The sequence below is a fragment of the Eleginops maclovinus genome, chromosome 8 (genome assembly GCF_036324505.1).
Source record: "Eleginops maclovinus isolate JMC-PN-2008 ecotype Puerto Natales chromosome 8, JC_Emac_rtc_rv5, whole genome shotgun sequence".
NCBI lineage: Eukaryota > Metazoa > Chordata > Actinopteri > Perciformes > Eleginopidae > Eleginops > Eleginops maclovinus.
In genome coordinates, this window is record NC_086356.1 from 1,437,675 (window position 1) to 1,460,434 (window position 22,760).

General features: G+C 41.1%; 2 protein-coding genes and 2 long non-coding RNA genes across 5 annotated transcripts; 2 read left to right on the forward strand and 2 right to left on the reverse strand.

Moving 5' to 3' along the window:
- Positions 1-300: 300 nt before the first annotated feature.
- LOC134868661 (cGMP-dependent protein kinase 1-like) lies at positions 301-12,670 on the forward strand. Of its 2 annotated transcripts, XM_063889945.1 has the most exons (21): positions 301-513; positions 1,128-1,433; positions 2,309-2,432; positions 2,568-2,634; positions 4,063-4,162; positions 4,415-4,528; positions 6,790-6,895; positions 6,996-7,059; positions 7,167-7,244; positions 7,648-7,742; positions 8,117-8,182; positions 8,267-8,341; positions 8,545-8,641; positions 9,419-9,558; positions 10,152-10,241; positions 10,312-10,453; positions 10,783-10,946; positions 11,425-11,547; positions 11,635-11,697; positions 11,958-12,024; positions 12,106-12,670. In XM_063889945.1, exons 2-21 carry the CDS (start codon positions 1,220-1,222, stop codon positions 12,202-12,204), a joined length of 2,088 nt encoding a protein of 695 aa, XP_063746015.1. In that variant the 5' UTR covers positions 301-513; positions 1,128-1,219; the 3' UTR covers positions 12,205-12,670. The 2 variants fall into 2 exon arrangements, with proteins under 2 accessions (XP_063746015.1, XP_063746014.1); XM_063889944.1 differs by lacking the exons at positions 301-513; positions 1,128-1,433 and adding an exon at positions 1,461-1,549 and having other exon boundaries at positions 2,306-2,432.
- Positions 7,725-11,803, reverse strand: LOC134868665 (uncharacterized). The gene is made up of 4 exons (XR_010166301.1): positions 11,406-11,803; positions 10,183-10,522; positions 8,496-8,638; positions 7,725-8,165 (listed from the first exon to the last, which is right to left on the reverse strand). It is a non-coding gene; the product is annotated as an uncharacterized LOC134868665 (long non-coding RNA).
- A 2,442-nt stretch (positions 12,671-15,112) lies between the features above and the next one.
- stc1l (stanniocalcin 1, like) lies at positions 15,113-16,936 on the forward strand. Its single transcript, XM_063889947.1, has 5 exons — positions 15,113-15,296; positions 15,496-15,638; positions 15,820-15,927; positions 16,384-16,487; positions 16,642-16,936. Exons 1-5 carry the CDS (start codon positions 15,179-15,181, stop codon positions 16,934-16,936), a joined length of 768 nt encoding a protein of 255 aa, XP_063746017.1. The 5' UTR covers positions 15,113-15,178.
- Positions 15,827-20,029, reverse strand: LOC134868666 (uncharacterized). Its single transcript, XR_010166302.1, has 3 exons — positions 19,929-20,029; positions 16,620-16,895; positions 15,827-15,922 (listed from the first exon to the last, which is right to left on the reverse strand). It is a non-coding gene; the product is annotated as an uncharacterized LOC134868666 (long non-coding RNA).
- Between the last annotated feature and the right edge of the window lie 2,731 nt (positions 20,030-22,760).

Below are 22,760 nucleotides of genomic sequence, written 5' to 3' on the forward strand. Positions count from 1 at the left end.
TTAAATCAATAGTATTCAGCTTTTTTATGAATTAATAAAACATTTTTAATGGATAATTTCCCTATTATATTTGAGCAATAACCAATTTTTGGTCGGCTTGCTTTTAATTAAATGTGTAGTGAACCTGCAGAATAAAGACGTGCTGTAATGAAGCGTTTTTGTTCACTTCATGTTCAGTATATTATTTCCGGAAACACGTTTTATAATGAACATTTAAAAAGTGAGAGTATTCTGTGAATTTTGAACAGTTTCTAGACCTTCAAAATAAAATCTTCGGTGGGATTTTTATTTTGTAGGAGTGCTGTCAAAATCAGCTGTGCTGCGGAGCTCCGAGTCTGCTTCATCTGCTGCGGATCAGTTCTGCCTTTAAACCGAGAACTCACCGGTATCTTCCTAACTATGCAGAAGGTGAATAATCAATACATTTCGATTTAAAAGCCAGATTTAAACAGAACACACGCGGAGTTTCTACCTCTCCTCCTGCAGCACAGATCCGGACTTCTCAAAGAAAAAGTGAGTGAATTCGTGAAGACAAGCTCCAGATTAAGATTTAAATTCATAATAAATCATGACTATAAACTTTACTCGTGTAGCACATTGCAAGTGCAGAAAGTGCTTTACATTTACGGAGAATTCACACAGAATGATCATTAAAATGACACCTTGGACTAATTCTATATCCCACTATGTTTCTTATTTTATTTTAGCGTGTTAGTTTTTCTGCTTATTTTAATGTTAATTATATTACATTATTCATAACATTCTAGCAAGTATTGTTATTATTATTATTATTATTATTTTTTTAATTAACTAATATTGTTATTAGATATATTTTACACATTGATCATATACACATTTTTACAGAATCTGTCAGATAAATGTAATGCCATAAAAACATACTGTGTCTATTTCCCTGTGAGAATTAGAAGTAGAAGAAATAAAGTTGCATGGAAATACTCAAAAACAACTAGCACCAAGTGAATAATAATAATAATAAACACAGAAACAACAGGAAAATATAGAAAAACAACAAAAGTCCTAAATGTGGAGCAAAATGCTCAGCCTGCAGCACAACGTCCTGCAGCTGCAACTCTTTGTGAATGTTCCTCTCTTATCCTGTACTGCAGTCCCTGTGTACCTGTAGTACTGCAGTCCCTGTGTACCTGCAGTACTGCAGTCCCTGTGTACCTGTAGTACTGCAGTCCCTGTGTACTTGTACATGGCGCTGTGTAAGGGCACTCTGAGGGACCTGCAGCTGGCTCTGCAGCTGAAGATCGAGGAGCTCCGGCAGAGAGACGCTCTGATCGACGATCTGGAGCTGGAGCTCGACACCAAGGACGATCTGATCCGCCTCCTGCAGGGGGAGCTGGACCGGCACCGGGGGGGCCAGCAGACTGGGGCCGGGACCGGGGCCGGGGGGGCCACAGATACAGGTGGGTTTTACTGCTACATTTTGGAGGCAGATATAGAAGCAGTGCAATATGAAGTCCTGTGAAGCAGACGAACAATGACTACAAAGACACTCAACATGCCATAACTGAGCACCCGAGTGAGTACTACTGCTGCAGGAATACAATTTTGGTTAGATGTTTAATGATTTATTTGTCGGCCTAAAAATACCCCCTATAAAAATCCACCAAGAGTGTGTTATTATAAATTCATGACGCACCCACACACTCTCTGTTTTATTTTGTTGTTTTATAACCTGGACCTGAAGAGACAATTCATCTCAGCTGTGTTTTCGTTAAAAATGGAGGGGATAAAAACATGTAAAGAACTGAGGACATGAACTCAGGAGCAAGAAGAGAGCACTACGTGTAAGAATTACAGGAAATTAACGATTTTAGAGACACAAATTACTGAAAACAGACATAACATTTCCACAGAGAGACTCAAAGTGACTGTGAAGAGACACTTACTTAGAATGAAGACAACACATAATGACCACAGAGGCACAAAATGACTATTGAAAGACACAAAAAGAGCAGAAAGAGACTCAAATGGACTAAAAAGACGACATGAGATGACTACATGGAGACAAGCAATGAGTACTAAGACAGAAAAAACAAAAAAATAAAACAAAACTAAAAAAACACAATTCATAACCACAACAAAAAACACACCAACATTGCCAGAAACAGACAAAAAGGGAACATAACAAACCACAAAGATACAGTCCAAATAGACGACACAAAGTCCAAAACAACTGTGTGTGTGTGTGTGTGTGTGTGTGTGTGTGTGTGTGTGTGTGTGTGTGTGTGTGTGTGTGTGTGTGTGTGTGTGTGTGTGTGTGTGTGTGTGTTAGGAGTGCAGCCTCCAGCAGCTGATGAGCCTCAGCGCACAAAGAGACAAGCCATCTCTGCAGAGCCGACAGCGCTGGATCCCTCACAGCTGACTGATGTTACACTGAAGAGCTACAGCAAGAGCAAAGAGTACACACACCCCCCCCCCACACACACACACACACACACACACACACACACACACACACACACACACACACACACACACACACACACACACACACACACACACACACAGACATTGACTTTTGTATGTGTGTACAGGTCCAGTGATCTGATCCAGAGAGCTCTGATGGACAACGACTTCATGAAACACCTGGAACACGGACAGGTACCGGGCTAAACGACATTAGCCTCACACGGCGCACCACTTTTCATCTCCGCCTTTAGCTTAGCGGTGGAGACGTGAAGTCACGTGACTGTGCTGTAGTTCCTTTATAGCCCAACATTAGCCTCCTTTAGCTTAGCGGTGGTGACGTGAAGTCATGTGACCCTGCTGTAGTTCCTTTATAGCCCAACATTAGCCTCCTTTAGCTTAGCGGTGGTGACGTGAAGTCATGTGACCGTGCTGTAGTTCCTATATAGCCCAACATTAGCCTCCTTTAGCTTAGCGGTGGTGACATGAAGTCATGTGACCGTGCTGTAGTTCCTTTATAGCCCAACGTTAGCCTCCTTTAGCTTAGCGGTGGTGACGTGAAGTCATGTGACCGTGCTGTAGTTCCTTTATAGCCCAACATTAGCCTCCTTTAGCTTAGCGGTGGTGACGTGAAGTCATGTGACCGTGCTGTAGTTCCTATATAGCCCAACATTAGCCTCCTTTAGCTTAGCGGTGGTGATGTGAAGTCACGTGACCGTGCTGTAGTTCCTTTATAGCCCAACATTAGCCTCCTTTAGCTTAGCGGTGGTGACGTGAAGTCATGTGACCGTGCTGTAGCCCAACGTTAGCCTCCTTTAGCTTAGCGGTGGTGACGTGAAGTCACGTGACCGTGCTGTAGTTCCTATATAGCCCAACGTTAGCCTCCTTTAGCTTAGCGGTGGTGACGTGAAGTCACGTGACCGTGCTGTAGTTCCTATTTAGCCCAACGTTAGCCTCCTTTAGCTTAGCGGTGGTGACGTGAAGTCACGTGACCGTGCTGTAGTTCCTATTTAGCCCAACGTTAGCCTCCTTTAGCTTAGCGGTGGTGACGTGAAGTCACGTGACTGTGCTGTAGTTCCTATATAGCCCAACATTAGCCTCCTTTAGCTTAGCGGTGGTGATGTGAAGTCATGTGACTGTGCTGTAGTTCCTATACAGCCCAACATTAGCCGCCTTTAGCTTAGCGGTGGTGACGTGAAGTCATGTGACCGTGCTGTAGTTCCTTTATAGCCCAACATTAGCCTCCTTTAGCTTAGCGGTGGTGATGTGAAGTCATGTGACTGTGCTGTAGTTCCTATACAGCCCAACATTAGCCGTCTTTAGCTTAGCGGTGGTGATGTGAAGTCATGTGACCGTGCTGTAGTTCCTTTATAGCCCAACATTAGCCTCCTTTAGCTTAGCGGTGGTGACGTGAAGTCATGTGACCGTGCTGTAGTTCCTATATAGCCCAACATTAGCCGCCTTTAGCTTAGCGGTGGTGACGTGAAGTCATGTGACCGTGCTGTAGTTCCTTTATAGCCCAACATTAGCCTCCTTTAGCTTAGCGTTAAAGATGCTGCCTTCAGGGTCCAACACAGAAATGCTACATCCCTCTATTATAGTCCGATGTTTTGTCTCTTGCAGATCCTCACCATCATGGACTGCATGCATCCCACCAGCCTGACTAAAGGCTGCTGTGTGATCCAGGAGGGGGACGATGGCTCCACGGTTTATGTCCTGGAGGGTAAGGTGTTTATTTTCAGATGGTATTCAACAGTTTAATGGAGATTCACACACACACACACACACTGCATTAACAGAAACTTGTGTAAAATAACCACCAAACGCTGCAAAAGAATACAGAAATTAGACACAAAATTAGCCCAGAGAGACTGAAAATGGTAAAAGAAAACACCCCAAAACAAACACAAGGGTAATAAAAAAATGTGTGTTGGTGTATGTTGTTAATTCAGTGTGTGTTGGTGTGTGTTCACAGAGGGAAGTGTGGAGGTGACGAAACAAGGAAAGACTCTGTGTTCGATTGGAGAGGGGAAAGTGTTCGGAGAGCTGGCCATCCTGTACAACTGCACCCGCACTGCTACTGTAACAGGTAACACACACACACACACACACACACACACACACACACACACACACACGCACACACACACACACACATACACTTTTCACACAAGCTCTTCCCAACAAAAAGCCAATTATCTTTTAGAAATGTGATGTTCAGAAATGTTGAATTGGGCTGATGACCCTGACAGAAGGCCGGTACGCCCATCAATGCAGCAGGAGATGAAATAAATTCAGCTTTAAAAAATGCTTCCATGGTGCAGGAACATTCATTTATCCGGTTACAAATGGAAACGGATGAAGGTTGACCACGATCACCTCCCCGCATAGTTTAATTCTCGCCTCTGGCAAAATCTTAAAGACAGAGTGAATAAAATAGAAACTAGAATCGTAGTTGGATTTGTGTTTGCTAGCTGTTACCACTCGTTTCCAGTCTCTATGCTAAGCTAAGCTAATTGATTGCACGTTGGTATTAACATTGTTGCATGAGAGCATGCTCTGGTGGGTGGATTTTGTTAGCTTTAACTCCCCCTGTTTCCTGTCTTTATGCTAAACTAAGCTACAAGGCTGATGAGAGCTCTGAGACTGAAACTAAAAAACACTTTAAGGCTCAAAATGAGAAACCCAATGAAGACGTCTCCTGCTGCTGCTGTCTGGACATCATCGTTGCTGGCTGACGCCTTCAGGGCTTATAAATGAACGCATTTTTTTTCTACTTCCCTTGAATGACATTGAACTCCACAAAGGAACTCACTGAGAGAGAGAAAAGGATCAGAAACTCATTGAGAGGTACATCTGATGTGTACAGGATTTTTCTCTCTATACCTCACACTGCCAAGAAGCTGAATACCTGCTCAGAGACGTCTGACAACACGTAGTTTTATCAGGCAGGGTTAAAGCCTCCTTCTATACCTGCAAGTAAAGCACTCACACATCAGTCGGACTCGCCATTTAACACCTGAACATCATTTCTAGCAAAACTTCCAGCCAGGGGAATATAGGGAGTAGAAAATGCAAAGTAAATGCTATTTTAAAAAACAATGTTAAGACGATTATAACAAATTAACAATATTTACACACAACAAATACTATATACTGTATTTAAAGTGGAGAGCAGGGCTGATTTAAAAGAGGTAGCATGGAGAGGAAATGTGCAACATGTGCAGGATTTACAATTTGAAGAAGAATCTGGTGATTGGTCAGCGTCTCAGAGATGTCCCCCCCCCTTAGCCTATCACGTACAATGTGTTGGAGTGCTAGCCAATAGAAGCCAATGGGGGGATTAGTGGGAGAGAAACGCAAAGATTTTTAGCCTTTGCAGACCATTGACATGCACTAAAACATATAGAAAAAAACAATAAATGAATTAAATTGAGAAATAGCTCCTCTTGGCTGCAGGTGTGCATTTAAAGCTTGCCTCCAGAAGACATTATGCAACAACACATATAGATATACAGTATATATACTGTATGTACTGTATATATACTGTATATAGCACATGAATTAAATCCACTCAAGGCTGCATGCAGAGTACACACTGACGGTGCTGAGTAACAGGGATGGAGTAGAGTGATGAATCAGCAGTGGAATGAGGGATATGAAGAGCTCTCCACATCATGCAGAGAGGAGGATGAGGGTGAGGCAGTGTGTGTGTAGGGGGGACTAAGGGTTCAGAGAGGGCTAACAGCTTAGCATGTAAATAAACATGATGCATGTAGGAAGACGTGATGCTGAGGCTGCTATAGCAACACGCTCATGAACTCAGACAGAGAAACGGGTTCAGGGTCGCCTGCAGGCTGCATTTAAACAGAAACACAGTCAATAAAATGCTTATGTTTTCTCTCCATCAGTTTATCCTTGAAGAAAACTTTCAATGCTGCTCAAGACAACAATAAACCATTTTCCTCAACAAGTTAGAACAGAAACTGTGTTTGTATTCTTTCAGTTCACGACAGCAAAGGCCTTCGTCGAAAGGAAATGTATTTAGTGAACATATCTGCAAAACCTTCACTGACAATTCTTTATTATTATTATTATGTATTTATTAATATTCTGTTATATGTATTCATATATAATCATTTGTGTTTATTATTATTTATATCTATTTTATTTGAATTAGAATTAGTGCCGTTTTTGTGTCTTTAAATATTTAGCATTATTTAAAAAAATTGAATACAAATTATGCATAAAGTATGGTGTGTGTGTGTGTGTGTGTGTGTGTGTGTGTGTGTGTGTGTGTGTGTGTGTGTGTGTGTGTGTGTGTGTGTGTGTGTGTGTGTGTTTATTCAGCTCTGACTGACATCAAGCTCTGGGCGATTGACCGGCAGTGTTTCCAGACCATCATGATGAGGACCGGCCTCATCAAACACTCGCAGTACACCGACTTCCTGCGCAGGTACACCACACACACACACTCTGCCACAAACACACACACACTTCACACTCTGAATCCTCTCCACATTACAATGACTCACACTTCCAAACTTTCCTCTCAGCGTTCCCTCGTTCCAGTCGCTCCCTGAGGACATCCTCAGCAAACTGGCTGATATTTTAGAAGAGGTGACGGTTTAATGAAAATCACTTCTATAGAAAGCTTTGCAGGAAAACAGTATCTGTTATTCCATCTGGCGTGCTCACATGTATGACTTATATCTGTCCTCCCTCAGACTCATTACAGCGACTGTGATTACATTATCCGTCAGGGAGCCACCGGGGACACATTCTTCATCATCAGCGAGGGACAGGTGAGGAGGTAGAGGAAGAGACGTGAATAATTATGGGTGGATTCTTCCTTTTATTTTTATACTTTATATCTATAAAATAAAAATGTAAAACAATATAGAAAATATGTCATGCATACGTTTATTTTTATTTAACAATTAACGATTATTTACGGGTGAAAATAAAAAGGTTTTATTTGAAATCTTAACTCAAAACAAAGAACTAAAATAAAATAAAACATACATTTAAAAATAATTACAAATATAAAAAATATGCAATAAGAAATGAACTATATTTAAATATATGTATTGTGTGTGTGTGTGTGTGTGTGTGTGTGTGTGTGTGTGTGTGTGTGTGTGTGTGTGTGTGTGTGTGTGTGTGTGTGTGTGTGTGTGTGTGTGTGTGTGTGTGTGTGTGTGTGGACAGGTGAAGGTGACGCAGCAGAGCTCACCTGGAGCTGAGCAGGTGCTCGTGAAGACGCTGAGCAAAGGAGACTGGTTCGGAGAGCATGCTCTGAAAGGGTGAAACTGCAGTCTGGAGAAAAAGCGTTCCTCCTACATCTCAAATTCTTTTTGCTTCTTTTCACAGATAGCTTCCACAAAATTCCCACTTTTCTCACTTGACTCTGGTTATTCCTGTCTGCTCAGGATGTTTACTGTCATTCTTGGTTTAAAGAGGCCTCATTCATGCGATGTCCCCCCTCCTGTAGTGTGTTCTATAGGTGTTAGTGCATGTAAATGGTCTGCAAAGACTAAAATCCCTGTGTTCCCTCCAGAGGGAGCTACTCTCCAACACTATACTGATATACACCTGAACATGAGAAGAATATGTCCTCTTCAACAAAGTAACTCTTCTTCCTCCAGAGACAGAAATTAATCCTCCTTTCTGCGTGCAGAGAGGACGTCCGTACAGCGAGTGTGACGGCAGTGGGAGACGTCACATGTCTGGTGATCGACAGAGAGTGAGTGAGGCTCTTTGTTCAGCGTGAACATCGTTTTATTCCAGTGAATAAATGCTTCAAAAAGATCTCTCTGTGTCCCCGCAGGTCCTTCAAACAGCTGATTGGAGGACTAGAGGACGTCAACAACAAGCAGCTCGACAGCGACGAGGTCAAGGCCAAGTGAGTATCATGGAGAGCTGTAGCTTTCTAGGGCTTTCATTTTGAAAAACAGGCCTATTCCTGAGCTCAGTAAACAAACATTCATTCACATTTTCTGATAACTTGGTTAAATTTGAGCTACATTTAGATTGAGACTTCACTAAAAATATCTCACCTGGTAAGAGATTGGATCTCGTTTGATGTGTTTCTGTTTCCTCCTCTAGTTTGCAGGCAGAAGCAGATTTCTTTTCCAGTGTGTCGCTGAGTAGTTTCAACATCATCTGCACTCTGGGGATGGGAGGCTTCAGTCGAGTGGAGCTGGTGAGTAACACATTATTTATCAAATATGAATATGAAGCAGCAGGAATGAGTCCTAAAACCCAGAACTGAGTCTGCCTGTCATCACTTCCTGTCCTCTACTCTGGAGGTCAATGGTTTTCTGAATGGGTTTTTAGTTGTTAGCCTGAAATAAGCCGTGCTGTAGTTCCTTTATAGCCCAACATTAGCCTCCTTTAGCTTAGCGGTGGTGAGGTGAAGTCATGTGACCGTGCTGTAGTTCCTTTATAGCCCAACATTAGCCGCCTTTAGCTTAGCGGTGGTGATGTGAAGTCATGTGACCGTGCTGTAGTTCCTTTATAGCCCAACATTAGCCTCCTTTAGCTTAGCGGTGGTGACGTGAAGTCATGTGACCGTGCTGTAAAGCAGAAACACCACCTCCCTGAACCCCTCTATATCTCCAGCAGTGGCTCAGTCAGTAGGGGCTTGGACTGGGAATCGTAGGGTCGCCGGTTCAAGTCCCCGAACAGACTTGAAATATGGAAAGTGGACTGCTACTTGGAGAGGTCCCAGTTCACCTCCTAGGCCCTGCTGTGGTGCCCTTGAGCAAGGCACCGGACACCTCCAATCCCCCCTCCCCATTGCTCCCCGGGCGCTGCACGATAGCTGCCCACTGCTCCTAGTACTAGGATGGGTTAAATGCAGAGAACTAATTTCACTGTGTGTGCTCTGCTGTGTGCATGTATGTGATAATAAAGAGGGTTTCATCCTCCCATTCTATCTGCTATTTAAACCTTTCTGTATTTCATTTTCTACGTTTAGGTGCAACTAAAGAGCGATCCGAATCGATCCTTTGCCCTGAAAGTGTTGAAGAAGCGTCACATCATGGACACCAGCCAGCAGGGCCACATCCTGTCAGAGCGCCGCATCATGATGGAGGCTCACAGTCCCTTCATCATCAGGTGAAACTACTTCCTTTCTTGTGCTGCAGAGGATTTATTCAGCACTAATTAAAAGAGCACTTTATACTTTCTAAGTGGTGGCGAGAGGTGATGTTTTCTTACCATCCTGGATTGTCTGGAAGGGATTTAAAATAGAAGGATGCATAGTCTCTTTTGGTCCCTGCTGATTTCAAAGTGACTATCAGATCCAATTATAAACCATAACAAAAAATCTGAGATTTCAGGAAGATTTCACAAGTCATCAAGAAAAATGTTGCCTTTTTGAATGTTTTAAGTCCTATAGATTCACCAGAAAGCTCAAGACACATGTTTTTCAAAATAAAAGCCCAATTGATTCAGTTGATTCCTAATAGGAAGCTCAGGAGGAAGCATGTTTTTCAAAGTAAAAGCCCCAAAGATTTACCTTATACCTACAGGAAGCTCATGAATGAGCATGTCTTTCAAATAAAAGATGTCAATTCCCACTTAGCACTGGTAATGTTTGCAGTAGGATGCATGTGACAGTCACACTGAATGTTGCTGTTACAGGGTCTTTACAGACTTTTACATAAAAACTATTCCTTTAAATCTAGCTTTAAACCCTCTTCCTGCAGGTTGTATCGGACTTTCAGAGACTCCAAATACCTGTACATGCTGCTGGAAGCGTGCCTGGGAGGAGAGCTGTGGACGCTGCTCAGAGACAGGTGTGTGATCGACCCTTTGTGTGTGTTGAGGTCCATGATTTCCTCAGCTCCAGCTCTGAATCTGTTTCAGGGGCTCGTTCGATGACGGCGTCACTCGGTTTTACACCGGCTGTGTGGTCGAGGCTCTGGCCTTCCTGCACTCCAGAGGGATCATCTACAGAGACCTGAAACCAGAGAACATCATCCTGGACCACCGGGGATACGCCAAGCTGGTCTGCACACACTCCTTATGTAGCCACGCCCTTTTCCAACTTCTGTGGTGTGGTTTATCATGTCTCTAACTGCCAACAGGAGAGACAAAGGGTTTAAATGTATAACAACAAGTTCATCTAGAGACTAAATTCAATCAACCCATCGGTGTGCGCTTCAGCTAGGTAACGTTAGCCTAATATCGAAGGAAAACTCGCTAACAAGCTAATTAGAGAGAGTTAGACATCCATCTATGAAACTCGCTCGTTAATGTTAGCTCCTTTGCCAGCTAGCTCATGTTCCTTATTTAACTTAGATTAGGTTTACACTGAATGTGTGTTCCTCTGCTCAGGTGGACTTTGGCTTTGCTAAGAAAGTGGGTCTGGGTAAGAAGACGTGGACTTTCTGTGGGACTCCAGAGTATGTGGCCCCTGAGATCATCTTGAATAAGGGCCACGACAGCTCCGCCGACTGCTGGTCTCTGGGAATCCTCGTCTTTGAGCTGCTCAGTGGCAGGTAGGGCTGTACATCCATGATTATTGATTTATTCAATGTTGTTCATAATTTCTGGATCCAGTCTAGCTAATAAAGGTTGCTACACAACCGCCGAAATTCACACTATGGGGGCTTTTATTTTGAAATGCAAGCCTTATAGTGACCTTTCTGTTACATCCCTATTACTTGCTAGGTCCTTTATTCTGAAATGCATCTTTTAAAGACACATTGACAATATGAGGCTTTTATTTTGAAAAACAAACCTAATCCAGAGCTTTCGCTTACAGTACAATAACTTACTGGGGCTTTTATTTTGAAAACACGTCTCTTCCTGAGCTTGCTTCAAGGATTCAGTTACACTACCGGGCTTTTATTTTGAAATACAAGCCTTATAATGACCTTTCGGTTACATAATAATTACTTACTAGGTATTTTATTCTGAAATACATGCTTCCTTTAAGGATACCGTGTAATACCTACTATCTCTCTCCGTCTTCAGCCCTCCATTTTCAGGCTCTGATCCCATGAAGACGTACAACATCATCCTGCGGGGCATCGACATGATCGAGTTTCCCAAGAAAATCACCAAGAGCGCCGCCAACCTCATCAAACGCCTCTGCAGGTCGCCATCGATCTTCACTGAGCTGAAGTGAAACAGAGGACTGGTTTGACCTTTTCTGTTAAACATCTAATGTGTTTTTCTTCTCAGGGACAATCCTTCAGAGAGGCTGGGGAATCAGAAAAATGGAGTGAAGGACATCCAGAAACACAAGTGAGACGAGATCATTATGGGATGTCGTTATGTAAGAGTGGTTTCTGCAGGACAAAAGACTGTACTCAGAAACAAACAGATGTCTAAATGATCCCAGTTATTTTATTTAAAGAGTAACTGATTTACTTTAATTAAAGAGTATTATTATTATTATTATTATTACTGGAGCATATATATGTGTCGTACTCACAATAATATAATCATTAAAAGTATACTCTTGTGTTATCCTGTCAAATATATTACAAATGTTTGTCCTTCAGGTGGTTTGAAGGCTTCAACTGGGACGGCCTGCGACAGGGAACCATCGCCTCCCCGTTCACCCCCACAGTGAGTATCCTGCAGCGCCTGTACAGGGTGAAAGTACACAGTGTACACAGGTCTGAGTACTAACGTGTGTTTTTATACCAGGTGGGAGGACCTTTGGACAACAGCAACTTTGACTATTTCCCCGAGGACACAGACGACCCTCCTCCTGACGAGGAGTCCGGCTGGGACCTGGAGTTTTAGCAGGACGGGAAAAAACATCGAGAAATATATTTATTTTATAAAGAGGAAGAAATAGCTTTCTATTTCAGGCACATTAGTTACTACAGGACCAAGAACAAACAAATGTGTGAATGATTATTGATCGTTTTTGGGAGGATAAATGAGATGTTGGGGATAATCATAACATTTCATGATGAATAAATGATGGTATTAAAAAACAAAGTCACAGTAATATTATCTGAATGTATTGAGAAAAAGATGTCTCTGATAAAATCCATTTAAAAATCCAGCTGTTAAATAAAACGGAATATTAGAAGGAAATCATTTATATTTTGAGGCTGTGAGGTTTCTGTAAACATTTTGTCTCCTTTTCAATGTTTGACGTATTTTATGTTAGAACAATGTATTTTATTGAGACAAACTGAACCTCTTACGATTGGTTGAGTTTTCATGTGAGTTTCTGAAGCGTGTGTCCTTCAGGAGTTTCTCCACTGTGTTCCGTTTTAAGTCAGGTCATTATTTAAGAGAATACATCATCTGTCGGTGAGTGATGCCCATTACCATGTAATAACTTAAGGATTCAGTTTTTCGTTATCGTTTCTGGTTTTTCAGTTTTTTGGACACTGGAATGATTGCATGTTCTATTTTCCAAAGCAGATATCAAGACACATATGTACCTTCATTCCCTATGGAAAATGATCAAGGTAAACACAAATGATCAGAATGCTTTTCTTTTTATCACCTTTTTGATTTTTCACAGAATTTTTAGTTTGGTTCTTTAATTTGTGACCTCATTTTTTTACTCAGATTTGAACTTTATTCTCAGATGTCGAATTTTATTAATTTTTTCCCCAAGATTTTTGAATCTTTTTGACCTTCGTACGATTTCTTATTTCTGCGTCAGAATTTGGACTCCTTTCTCAGAACTACATAAAAAAAAGTCACTTTTTTTAGATCTCAGTTTCGTACATGGCCCTCACAATGTTCCGTACATGTCATGGATATTTAGGAAAATATGTATCGCGTTGTAAGTGTTACAAGGTCATCTTTCTTTTCAATATATTCCAATTTTCATTTGTTTAAAATCCAATAAACAAAGCTATATCCTACTCGTCCAGTTTAGAAATACAATGCTAATTCCTAAATCTGGCATCTGCTTATAACTCATAACTCTTATAACTTATAACTCTTATAACTCATAACTCTTATAACTTATAACCGATCTTTCCTCCGTTTTAGATGCACGCTGTTATCAGAGAATCAGGAGAGGAAGAAACGCTCCATAAGTGTGAAATGAAAAGTCCTTAATATCCATTCGTTGTGTGTGTGTGTGTGTGTGTGTGTGTGTGTGTGTGTGTGTGTGTGTGTGTGTGTGTGTGTGTGTGTGTGTGAGATGGTTATCAGTGTGTTGACCTACAGCAGAGGGTCACTGGTTCTGATGGAAACGCTGCGCCTCCACTAACGACCCTCACACACACTCACTGATCTCTGAGCAGAGATAAGACACACACACTTTTCCACTGATCCCAAAATAACACACACATCTCATTCACACACTTCCAAAGGCTTCGTCTCTTATTGAGATATTTCTTCTATAGTTATTTCGGGTTGAACTTGCATACTTAGATGATGAATGGTAATATATGTCTTAATTTCACACGTTTTCTGGGCTGTTATTTATTGAATCTATTTGTTGATATTATTATTTTTCAATGCATTTCTTTATTAATTCAGTGATCCTCCTTTTCTTACTTTAAGTTCTTATATTTTTATAAATATTTTAACTGTATTGTATCTTGTGATTGTATATTCTAACTCTAACTTCTAAATGCAAATAAACATTTTATTTGATTTGTTGGTTACATTTGATTTGATCATAACCCGTCCCAAAACTCAATTTCCCCAAGATAAATAAAGCTTTCTGAGACTGATCACATCCTTTCTTTAAATTCAGTTCTGAATACCAGATTTTTATTTTGTATTGAAGTATTTTGACATGAATCTTTGGTACTCTTTAAGTAGAGCAGAGGACATTGAAGTGTCGTGGTGCGTTCAGGGTCAGCTTTTCTCTGCCCGACTGAACGACTTCACAGGAAAAACAAACGTGAGCTGAATGAGAAACGACACGTCCTGTTTCCTCCTGCTGGGGTATTTTTAGAAAGTTCCCACGGATAAGAAACACCTTCAAAAAACTCACACCAACTTCTGTGTGATCCTTATTATGGGATACGTTGAAAAGGACATAAAACTCTTCTTTTATTGAAACATGTTTTGATATTAATGTGTATTTTTTGCCATTTCTTATTTATTTAATTTGTGAAGCACACCTTTCTTATTATTATAAATAATGTATGAAGATACTATTACCAAAGAAGTATTGTCTCATCCCCACATTCCTCATTTTGGCCTTAACTGTTATCGGAGGGAAAGTTCTTATCATATTATTTTATTGGAAATTTTACTTGAATTGTTCATGTTTTTTTAAAATAAATATCCTTGTTTCATTTGATCCTTTTATTGTCAATCTTAAATTAACATCTTCTGTTTTTGCTGTCAGCAAACCCAATATCCTCCAGTTAAATGATGTTTTGCTTCTGATTGATATCAATATTAAAAATTTTCCAAATATAGTTTTGATTAGTGAGAAATCTCCAGTTCAGTGGAAAGAAATCACAGAAAACTTAATTTAAGTTTTTCCGTATCAATATTTAAAAATAAACCACAGGAGAGTCTAAATGTACCCCGAGTTCACTCCAGCGGAAACTCTGTCCATGTTGAGGTATGTGTGGAAAAACCCAATTAGTGTTTGAGTTAATTACTGCATGAATAAACCATTAACAGCCCTGCGCTCTGATTGGTCGGTCTCGTGCGGACAGGATATAAAAACCAGGCGGAGGCTGAGGCTGGACACTCACTCAGGAGCGGCGGCTATCACTCAAATAAAGAATACCTCAGAACAGGACGTCCTTCCTCCTCCTCCTACCAGAGACTCAGCATGTTTTCCGGCTCCGCTCCGATGACCCTCCTGCTGGTGCTCAGCACAGCCTCCTGCTTCGAGCTGCTGCCCGAAGAAGCTGCTCCTCGTCGGGCACGATTCTCCTCCAACACCCCCAGTGAGTCCTGGTTCTCCTGCACCTGCAGAGCCTGCAGAGTGAATCTGTGTTTTTAGTGAAGGTCTGAAGCTAAATTCACTTTGAAAGCAGGCCAACTTGTTCTTTAATTCAGTAGTCAAATGTATTGCTACTCTATACAAAAGCTGCTGACATTGCTGTTCTGCATCAAACTAAACTGAATGTCTCTCTGTCCGTGCAGCTGATGTGGCCAGATGTTTGAACGGCGCCGTCACTGTGGGCTGTGGGTTCTTCTCCTGCCTGGAAAACTCCACCTGCGACACCGACGGCATGCACGAGATCTGTGAGCAGTTCCTGCACTCTGCGTCCTCCTTCAACACCGAGGTGAGAGACACACACACACACACACACACACACACACACACACACACACACACACACACACACGTACACATCTGTCTGCCTGTCTCACCACCTGTGTGTGTGTGTGTGTGTGTGTGTGTGTGTGTGTGTGTGTGTGTGTGTGTGTGTGTGTGTGTGTGTGTGTGTGTGTGTGTGTGTGCAGGGTAAGACCTTTGTGAAGAAGAGTCTGCACTGCATCTCTCAGGGAATCTCAACGAAGATTTTCCAAACCATCCGACGCTGCAACATCTTCCAGAGGATGATCGCTGAGGTTTGTCCACAAAGAATACTTTATTTAAATTCATTCAATTAAATTATTTACACTCAAATAAAAAGAAAACAAGGGAATAACTCAAATTAAATTAAAATGATTTACAAAGTTTAATTAAATCAAAATAAATTACATTAAATGCGTGTATTATTTATTCAAATGTGAATGTGTGTGTGTTTACTGAGTGTGTGTGTGTTCACTGAGTGTGTGTGTGTTCACTGAGTGTGTGTGTGTTCACTGAGTGTGTGTGTTCACTGAGTGTGTGTGTTCACTGAGTGTGTGTGTGTTCACTGAGTGTGTGTGTTCACTGAGTGTGTGTGTTCACTGAGTGTGTGTGTTCACTGAGTGTGTGTGTTCACTCAGTGTGTGTGTGTTCACTGAGTGTGTGTGTTCACTGAGTGTGTGTGTGTTCACTGAGTGTGTGTGTTCACTGAGTGTGTGTGCTTCCTGTTAAAGGTGCAGGAGGAGTGTTACAGCAGTCTGGATATTTGCACTGTGGCTCGAACAAACCCTGACGCCATCGGAGAGGTGGTGCAGGTTCCTACACACTTCCCCAACAGGTGAACACACACACACACACACACACACACACACACACACACACACACACACACACACACACACACACACACACACACACACACACACACACACACACACACTCTTTATTTGACTGTGTCTTGCAGTGTTACCTGACTTCCTGTTGCTCTGCAGGTATTACAGCACACTGCTGCAGACCCTGCAGTCGTGTGACGAGCAGACGGTGAGGGCGGTGAGGGCGGGGCTCGTGGCTCGGCTGGGGCCCGACATGGAGGCCTTCCTGCAGCTGCTGCAGAACAAACCCTGCGCCGCGGGCCCCGAGGCCCCGGCCTTCAGCAACCCGTCCAGCTGGAGGAACACACCGGTGTTCAACATCCAGCCCGGGTTCAGGGGCCGCGACCCCACACACCTGTTCGCCAAGAAGAGGTCTGTGGACGACATGGAGGGGGGGTTCAATGCAGAGCAGTAAACAACACACACACACACACACACACACACACACACACACACACACACACACACACACACACACACACACACACTTTCATGCACATTAGGGCTGGGTGATATTGTGAAAAATACCAAGGTTTTTTGGACCAAATACCTCAAAATTTAGACAGAATTCTATATATAGTGAGAGCTGCAATGAATTCTATGCCAAATAATCCTCAGTAATGTGGATTTAATCCGCGGAGGAGCGTAAAAAAGTACATTTACCAAAGTATTGTACTTTTTAGAGGTACTTTATACTACTTTGGAATGGTAAATAGTAGAAGTTGTGGAAAAATCTGAGAAATGCATTTATTTACTGTCAACATTTAGAAAACACTTATATCCAGAAAGACCTTATTTAGACTTACATTAACACTATATGAATATATTGCCCAGCCCTAGCTCACACGCATTATTTTTTTCCACACATGCACGCTGATACCTTTGCAAACATGCAGATTAATAATCACCTGTGGCAGCTTAAGAGGGGTTTGGGGGAAACACTTGCTATTAAATATCTTCTTATTATCATCTGGTGTAATGTACTACCTGACATCTCACCTGAGCGACCTGCGATACAGACATTAAAAGGGCAGATTACAGTGATTATAACTGATATTTATTTTGTGGTTACCTTGTATTTAAAGTAGAGAGGGGGCTTCGTGCTGGTCGGGGAGCTTCTGGTCTGAGAGGGTTTTATTATTAGTTAGAGATTTATTTTAATGTGTCTGTAAACCTGAGAGTTTGTGTTCAGAATAAATTATGTTATGATTCATTTTGACTTCTTGGATTTATTTATTGTAGTACAGTACAATTTTGAGGGACTGTGTACTTCTACTCCTCTACATGTACCTGTAGTTGCTAGGCAGATTAGGATTAATGATGGTAAATATAATCTCCCTTAAATCAGACTGTAGTTCACCTGCAGTAAATCCAGCAGCTACCCTGCAGTATACAAAGCCATTCAAACTAGCTGCACCTTTACCAGCTCTGAGAACACTTTAATGATCAATCATTATAAAACATATCAGAGATATTATTCTGAAATGGACCAATCAGACAATGACTACTTTTACTGTCACTACTTTAAGTACATTTAGAGGAGAGTACTTTCTACTTTCACTGGAGGAACATTTAGAATACTTTTACTGTGACAGAGTATTCCTACACTCTGGTACTTCTACTTTACTCAAGGACAAGACCTGAGTACTTCTACTTTACTCAAGTACAAGACCTGAGTACTTCTACTTTACTCAAGGACAAGACCTGAGTACTTCTACTTTACTCAAGTACAAGATCTGAGTACTTCTACTTTACTCAAGTACAAGATCTGAGTACTTCTACTTTACTCAAGTACAAGACCTGAGTACTTCTACTTTACTCAAGTACAATATCTGAGTACTTCTACTTTACTCAAGTACAAGACCTGAGTACTTCTACTTTACTCAAGTACAAGATCTGAGTACTTCTACTTTACTCAAGTACAAGACCTGAGTACTTCTACTTTACTCAAGTACAAGACCTGAGTACTTCTACTTTACTCAAGTACAAGATCTGAGTACTTCTACTTTACTCAAGTACAAGACCTGAGTACTTCTACTTTTACTCAAGTACAAGACCTGAGTACTTCTACTTTACTCAAGTACAAGACCTGAGTACTTCTACTTTACTCAAGTACAAGACCTGAGTACTTCTACTTTACTCAAGTACAAGACCTGAGTACTTCTACTTTACTCAAGTACAAGATCTGAGTACTTCTACTTTACTCAAGTACAAGATCTGAGTACTTCTACTTTACTCAAGTACAAGACCTGAGTACTTCTACTTTACTCAAGTACAAGATCTGAGTACTTCTACTTTACTCAAGTACAAGACCTGAGTACTTCTACTTTACTCAAGTACAAGACCTGAGTACTTCTACTTTACTCAAGTACAAGACCTGAGTACTTCTACTTTTACTCAAGTACAAGACCAGAGTACTTCTACTTTTACTCAAGTACAAGACCTGAGTACTTCTACTTTACTCAAGTACAAGACCTGAGTACTTCTACTTTACTCAAGTACAAGATCTGAGTACTTATACTTTACTCAAGTACAAGATCTGAGTACTTCTACTTTACTCAAGTACAAGACCTGAGTACTTCTACTTTACTCAAGTACAAGACCTGAGTACTTCTACTTTACTCAAGTACAAGACCTGAGTACTTCTACTTTTACTCAAGTACAAGACCTGAGTACTTCTACTTTTACTCAAGTACAAGACCTGAGTACTTCTACTTTTACTCAAGTACAAGACCAGAGTACTTCTACTTTTACTCAAGTACAAGACCTGAGTACTTCTACTTTACTCAAGTACAAGACCTGAGTACTTCTACTTTACTCAAGTACAAGATCTGAGTACTTATACTTTACTCAAGTACAAGATCTGAGTACTTCTACTTTACTCAAGTACAAGACCTGAGTACTTCTACTTTACTCAAGTACAAGATCTGAGTACTTCTACTTTACTCAAGTACAAGATCTGAGTACTTCTACTTTACTCAAGTACAAGATCTGAGTACTTCTACTTTACTCAAGTACAAGACCTGAGTACTTCTACTTTACTCAAGTACAAGATCTGAGTACTTCTACTGTTACTCAAGTACAAGACCTGAGTACTTCTACTTTACTCAAGTACAAGACCTGAGTACTTCTACTTTACTCAAGTACAAGACCTGAGTACTTCTACTTTTACTCAAGTACAAGACCTGAGTACTTCTACTTTTACTCAAGTACAAGACCTGAGTACTTCTACTTTTACTCAAGTACAAGACCAGAGTACTTCTACTTTTACTCAAGTACAAGACCTGAGTACTTCTACTTTACTCAAGTACAAGATCTGAGTACTTCTACTTTAGTCAAGTACAAGATCTGAACACGTGTACTTTTACTCAAATGTACTTTCCACCCCTGCTGAAAGAGAGCTTTACCTTGAGGTGATTTCAGGAGGAGGAAGTCCAATAAATCCAAGCTCACAGAGCAGAGGAACACATCAGGCACCAGAACATCCACAACAAGTAGCAGAATCTGAGTAATGTGACTAAACACAAACTGAAAATGGCCGACGAGAGGAAGTGGAAACAGGGGAGCAGGTGGGAGGGAGACATGTGACAGGATACTGATACGGAATAGCTGGTGGCAGAAAGTGTCTGATTGTGCATTTAAGTTGAAGATGTGAATACTCCTGCCCTCCTGCAGCACAAATGATGAACATATCTACGTGTATGTAAATAAAGCAGCTCTCTGTGCACTGAGTCTCTTAATACCCTCACAGGCCACAGGATGGCAGCACTGGTATGATCAGGATTATTGGTCCTAGTCTGCAGGAGACAAACCTCTCAAACTGAGGTTGAACAGAATGATACACACTCATACTGACTTACTGAATATAATATAATATAAATGAATAGCACTTTGCAGGTTTAACAGCAGATATGCAGCAAATCATACAGGATTTATTGGGGTACAAGAAGGTAAACATGTGATGTACACAATCAATATTACAAGACACAATAAAGTAAACAGATCGACCCTCAGTTATAGTAAGACAGACAGAGACAACTTTAATAAATGCAAAATAACCCACTTCAGTCTTGAGGTTTTCTTTTTCATATTAAGTATTTATATTTGTCCAAAAAGTTGTAAATGTTCTCAGATTTATTCAAAAATGAATTTGGTTTAATAAAATACTGTGATTTTTTTCCCTCCAATTTAAGTCATTTTGAGAAAATTAGGTAAACTTTGTAAAGTCTTTCAATTCATTTAATTAAGGTTTAATACATTTTTCAAGACTTAAGGTAATTTGGGGGAATTTAAGTCATTTTTTAAAAACTGACCAATAGGAGGGACACGGCTAACTACAAGCTATTTAAAAAAATCACATTTCCAGCTTTCGTTTAATAACAGCTTCAGAGTTTCCTCTTTAACTTTTCTTGGCAGGGTGTTTTCCAATAATAAAAGGACAGACTTTGTAAGACGTTAGACTTCTCCCCCCCCCCCCCACATTAACACACCTCTAACCCCCCCTCCAGGAATAGCTTCCTCTCGCCTCAGTGTTTGTCCAGGCCTGTTTCTACTGGAGGTGATGAGTGGCCCCTCAATGGCCCTCACTCAGCCATCTGTCTCACCAGGTAATGGCTGACCCATAATGGCTCCTCACCTCCACGTTATGGGCCATTAACTCCCATCAGGAGGGGTGAGAGAGACACCCATCCCCCCCTCCATCCCTCCTCACCCCCATCCCTCCTCCCCCCTGCTGAGCCCTGCTGTTAACAGCCCTCATTTCCAGGAATCAGAGCCGTTTAACTGCAGCTCTAAGAAAACAAACTGAAGCTGAATTGGTCTGCAGGAGAAAACAGAGAAGGAAGCAAACTTTATTTCAGCAGGAATCATAGAGTGCGTTACAGTCAGAGTTATTACAATTCATCCTTTGGGGAACATAAGCCTTTCAAATGATCGAGTGGTCATTAACCCAGGTATTAATTTAAGCTAAGGTGGATTAAGATGTATTGGAATAATGAGGTACTCCTTTTTTAAGTTAAGTCACTTGAAAAGTAGTTTTTTCCCTCAAACACTAAGATATTTTTCCTCAAAAATTAAGATTTTCTTTCTTAAATTAAGATATTTTCCAGTTAATTAAGATATTTTCCAGTTAATTAAGATATTTTCGTTAAATATCTCACGGATTCTGAAGTGCCCACATTTAGCATCACACTGATATTTCCTGGGCATCTCTTATTTTTTTAAAGGAAGCCAGGACATTTTCCTGGAAAAGGTTCAGGTTTTGAGGGTAGCCAGAAGAGCTCTGAAGGGAAAATGTTTGGTTTTACTGCTGAGGAACAGGAAGGAGAGGCCTTTCTCTGAGATTCAATTTAGTGCAAGGCCGAGCAGCCGTAATGTATCTGCAGAGTCATCCAGAGGCTACAGAGGGAATAAGATGTCAGAAAGAACTGCATGATGAACGTTTGCAGGAGCCTCCTGTCGTTTGTTACGTGATGTTTCCTCTCTGCGGGACGTGTGTGCGTGTGTGTGTGTGTGTGTGTGTGTGTGTGTGTGTGTGTGTGGGTGGCTTGTGATTGATGATGCATAGGCCTCTTCCTATCATTCATTTTGAATCCTCCTGACACAGCAGAAATGAGGTCCTCACAAGGGACTATGGGTAAGTGGTCCTCACATGGGAGCAAATCATGTATGTGTGTGATGGACAATGCAGAGGCCTCTGCCAGCGATTCCTTTTTTTGCATTGTACACACTCTGTATGTTTGATGGGGGGTGGGGTACTTTTGGAGAGACTGGGACTCATGTTTTACTCTCAAACACAAAAGGCAAAATAACAACTTTTTTAAGGGTACATGAAGCAGAACACATACAACACAAGTTCCAAACACAAAGCATTTTGACCTTTTGCACATAATATATTTTTCTCAGATTCTTTTCTTTTCACATAATTTCATTTATATATATATATACTTTAAGTACAGTGCAATTTATTCTACCACCGTTTCATACTTTCACCCGGCTGCTATAATGGGGATGTGTATTTTTTCTCAATAGTTTGAATCTTAAATATCAATATCCTTTTAATGCTTTTTGAGTGATATTAAGTTGTCTTTGGGTCTTTGCTGTAACTTTTGTAAATGTCCCCTCTGTGGGACTAATAAAGGTAATCTGATTCTGATATTCTAGAAGACCAGCTTTCGGTGCGTCAACGAGAGAAAAATGCTATATTTTTTTAACATCACCGACTCAATTTGGACGATCTC

Coding starts and splice junctions, on each gene's coding strand:
- stc1l (XM_063889947.1), top strand. CDS start 15,179: ATGTTTTCCGGCTCCGCTCCGATGACCCTCCTGCTGGTGCTCAGCACA. Junction 15,928..16,383: donor TCCAGAGGATGATCGCTGAG/GTTTGTCCACAA, acceptor TTCCTGTTAAAG/GTGCAGGAGGAGTGTTACAG. Junction 16,488..16,641: donor CCTACACACTTCCCCAACAG/GTGAACACACAC, acceptor GTTGCTCTGCAG/GTATTACAGCACACTGCTGC.
- LOC134868661 (XM_063889945.1), top strand. CDS start 1,220: ATGGCGCTGTGTAAGGGCACTCTGAGGGACCTGCAGCTGGCTCTGCAG. Junction 4,163..4,414: donor CACGGTTTATGTCCTGGAGG/GTAAGGTGTTTA, acceptor GTGTGTTCACAG/AGGGAAGTGTGGAGGTGACG. Junction 6,896..6,995: donor TACACCGACTTCCTGCGCAG/GTACACCACACA, acceptor CTTTCCTCTCAG/CGTTCCCTCGTTCCAGTCGC.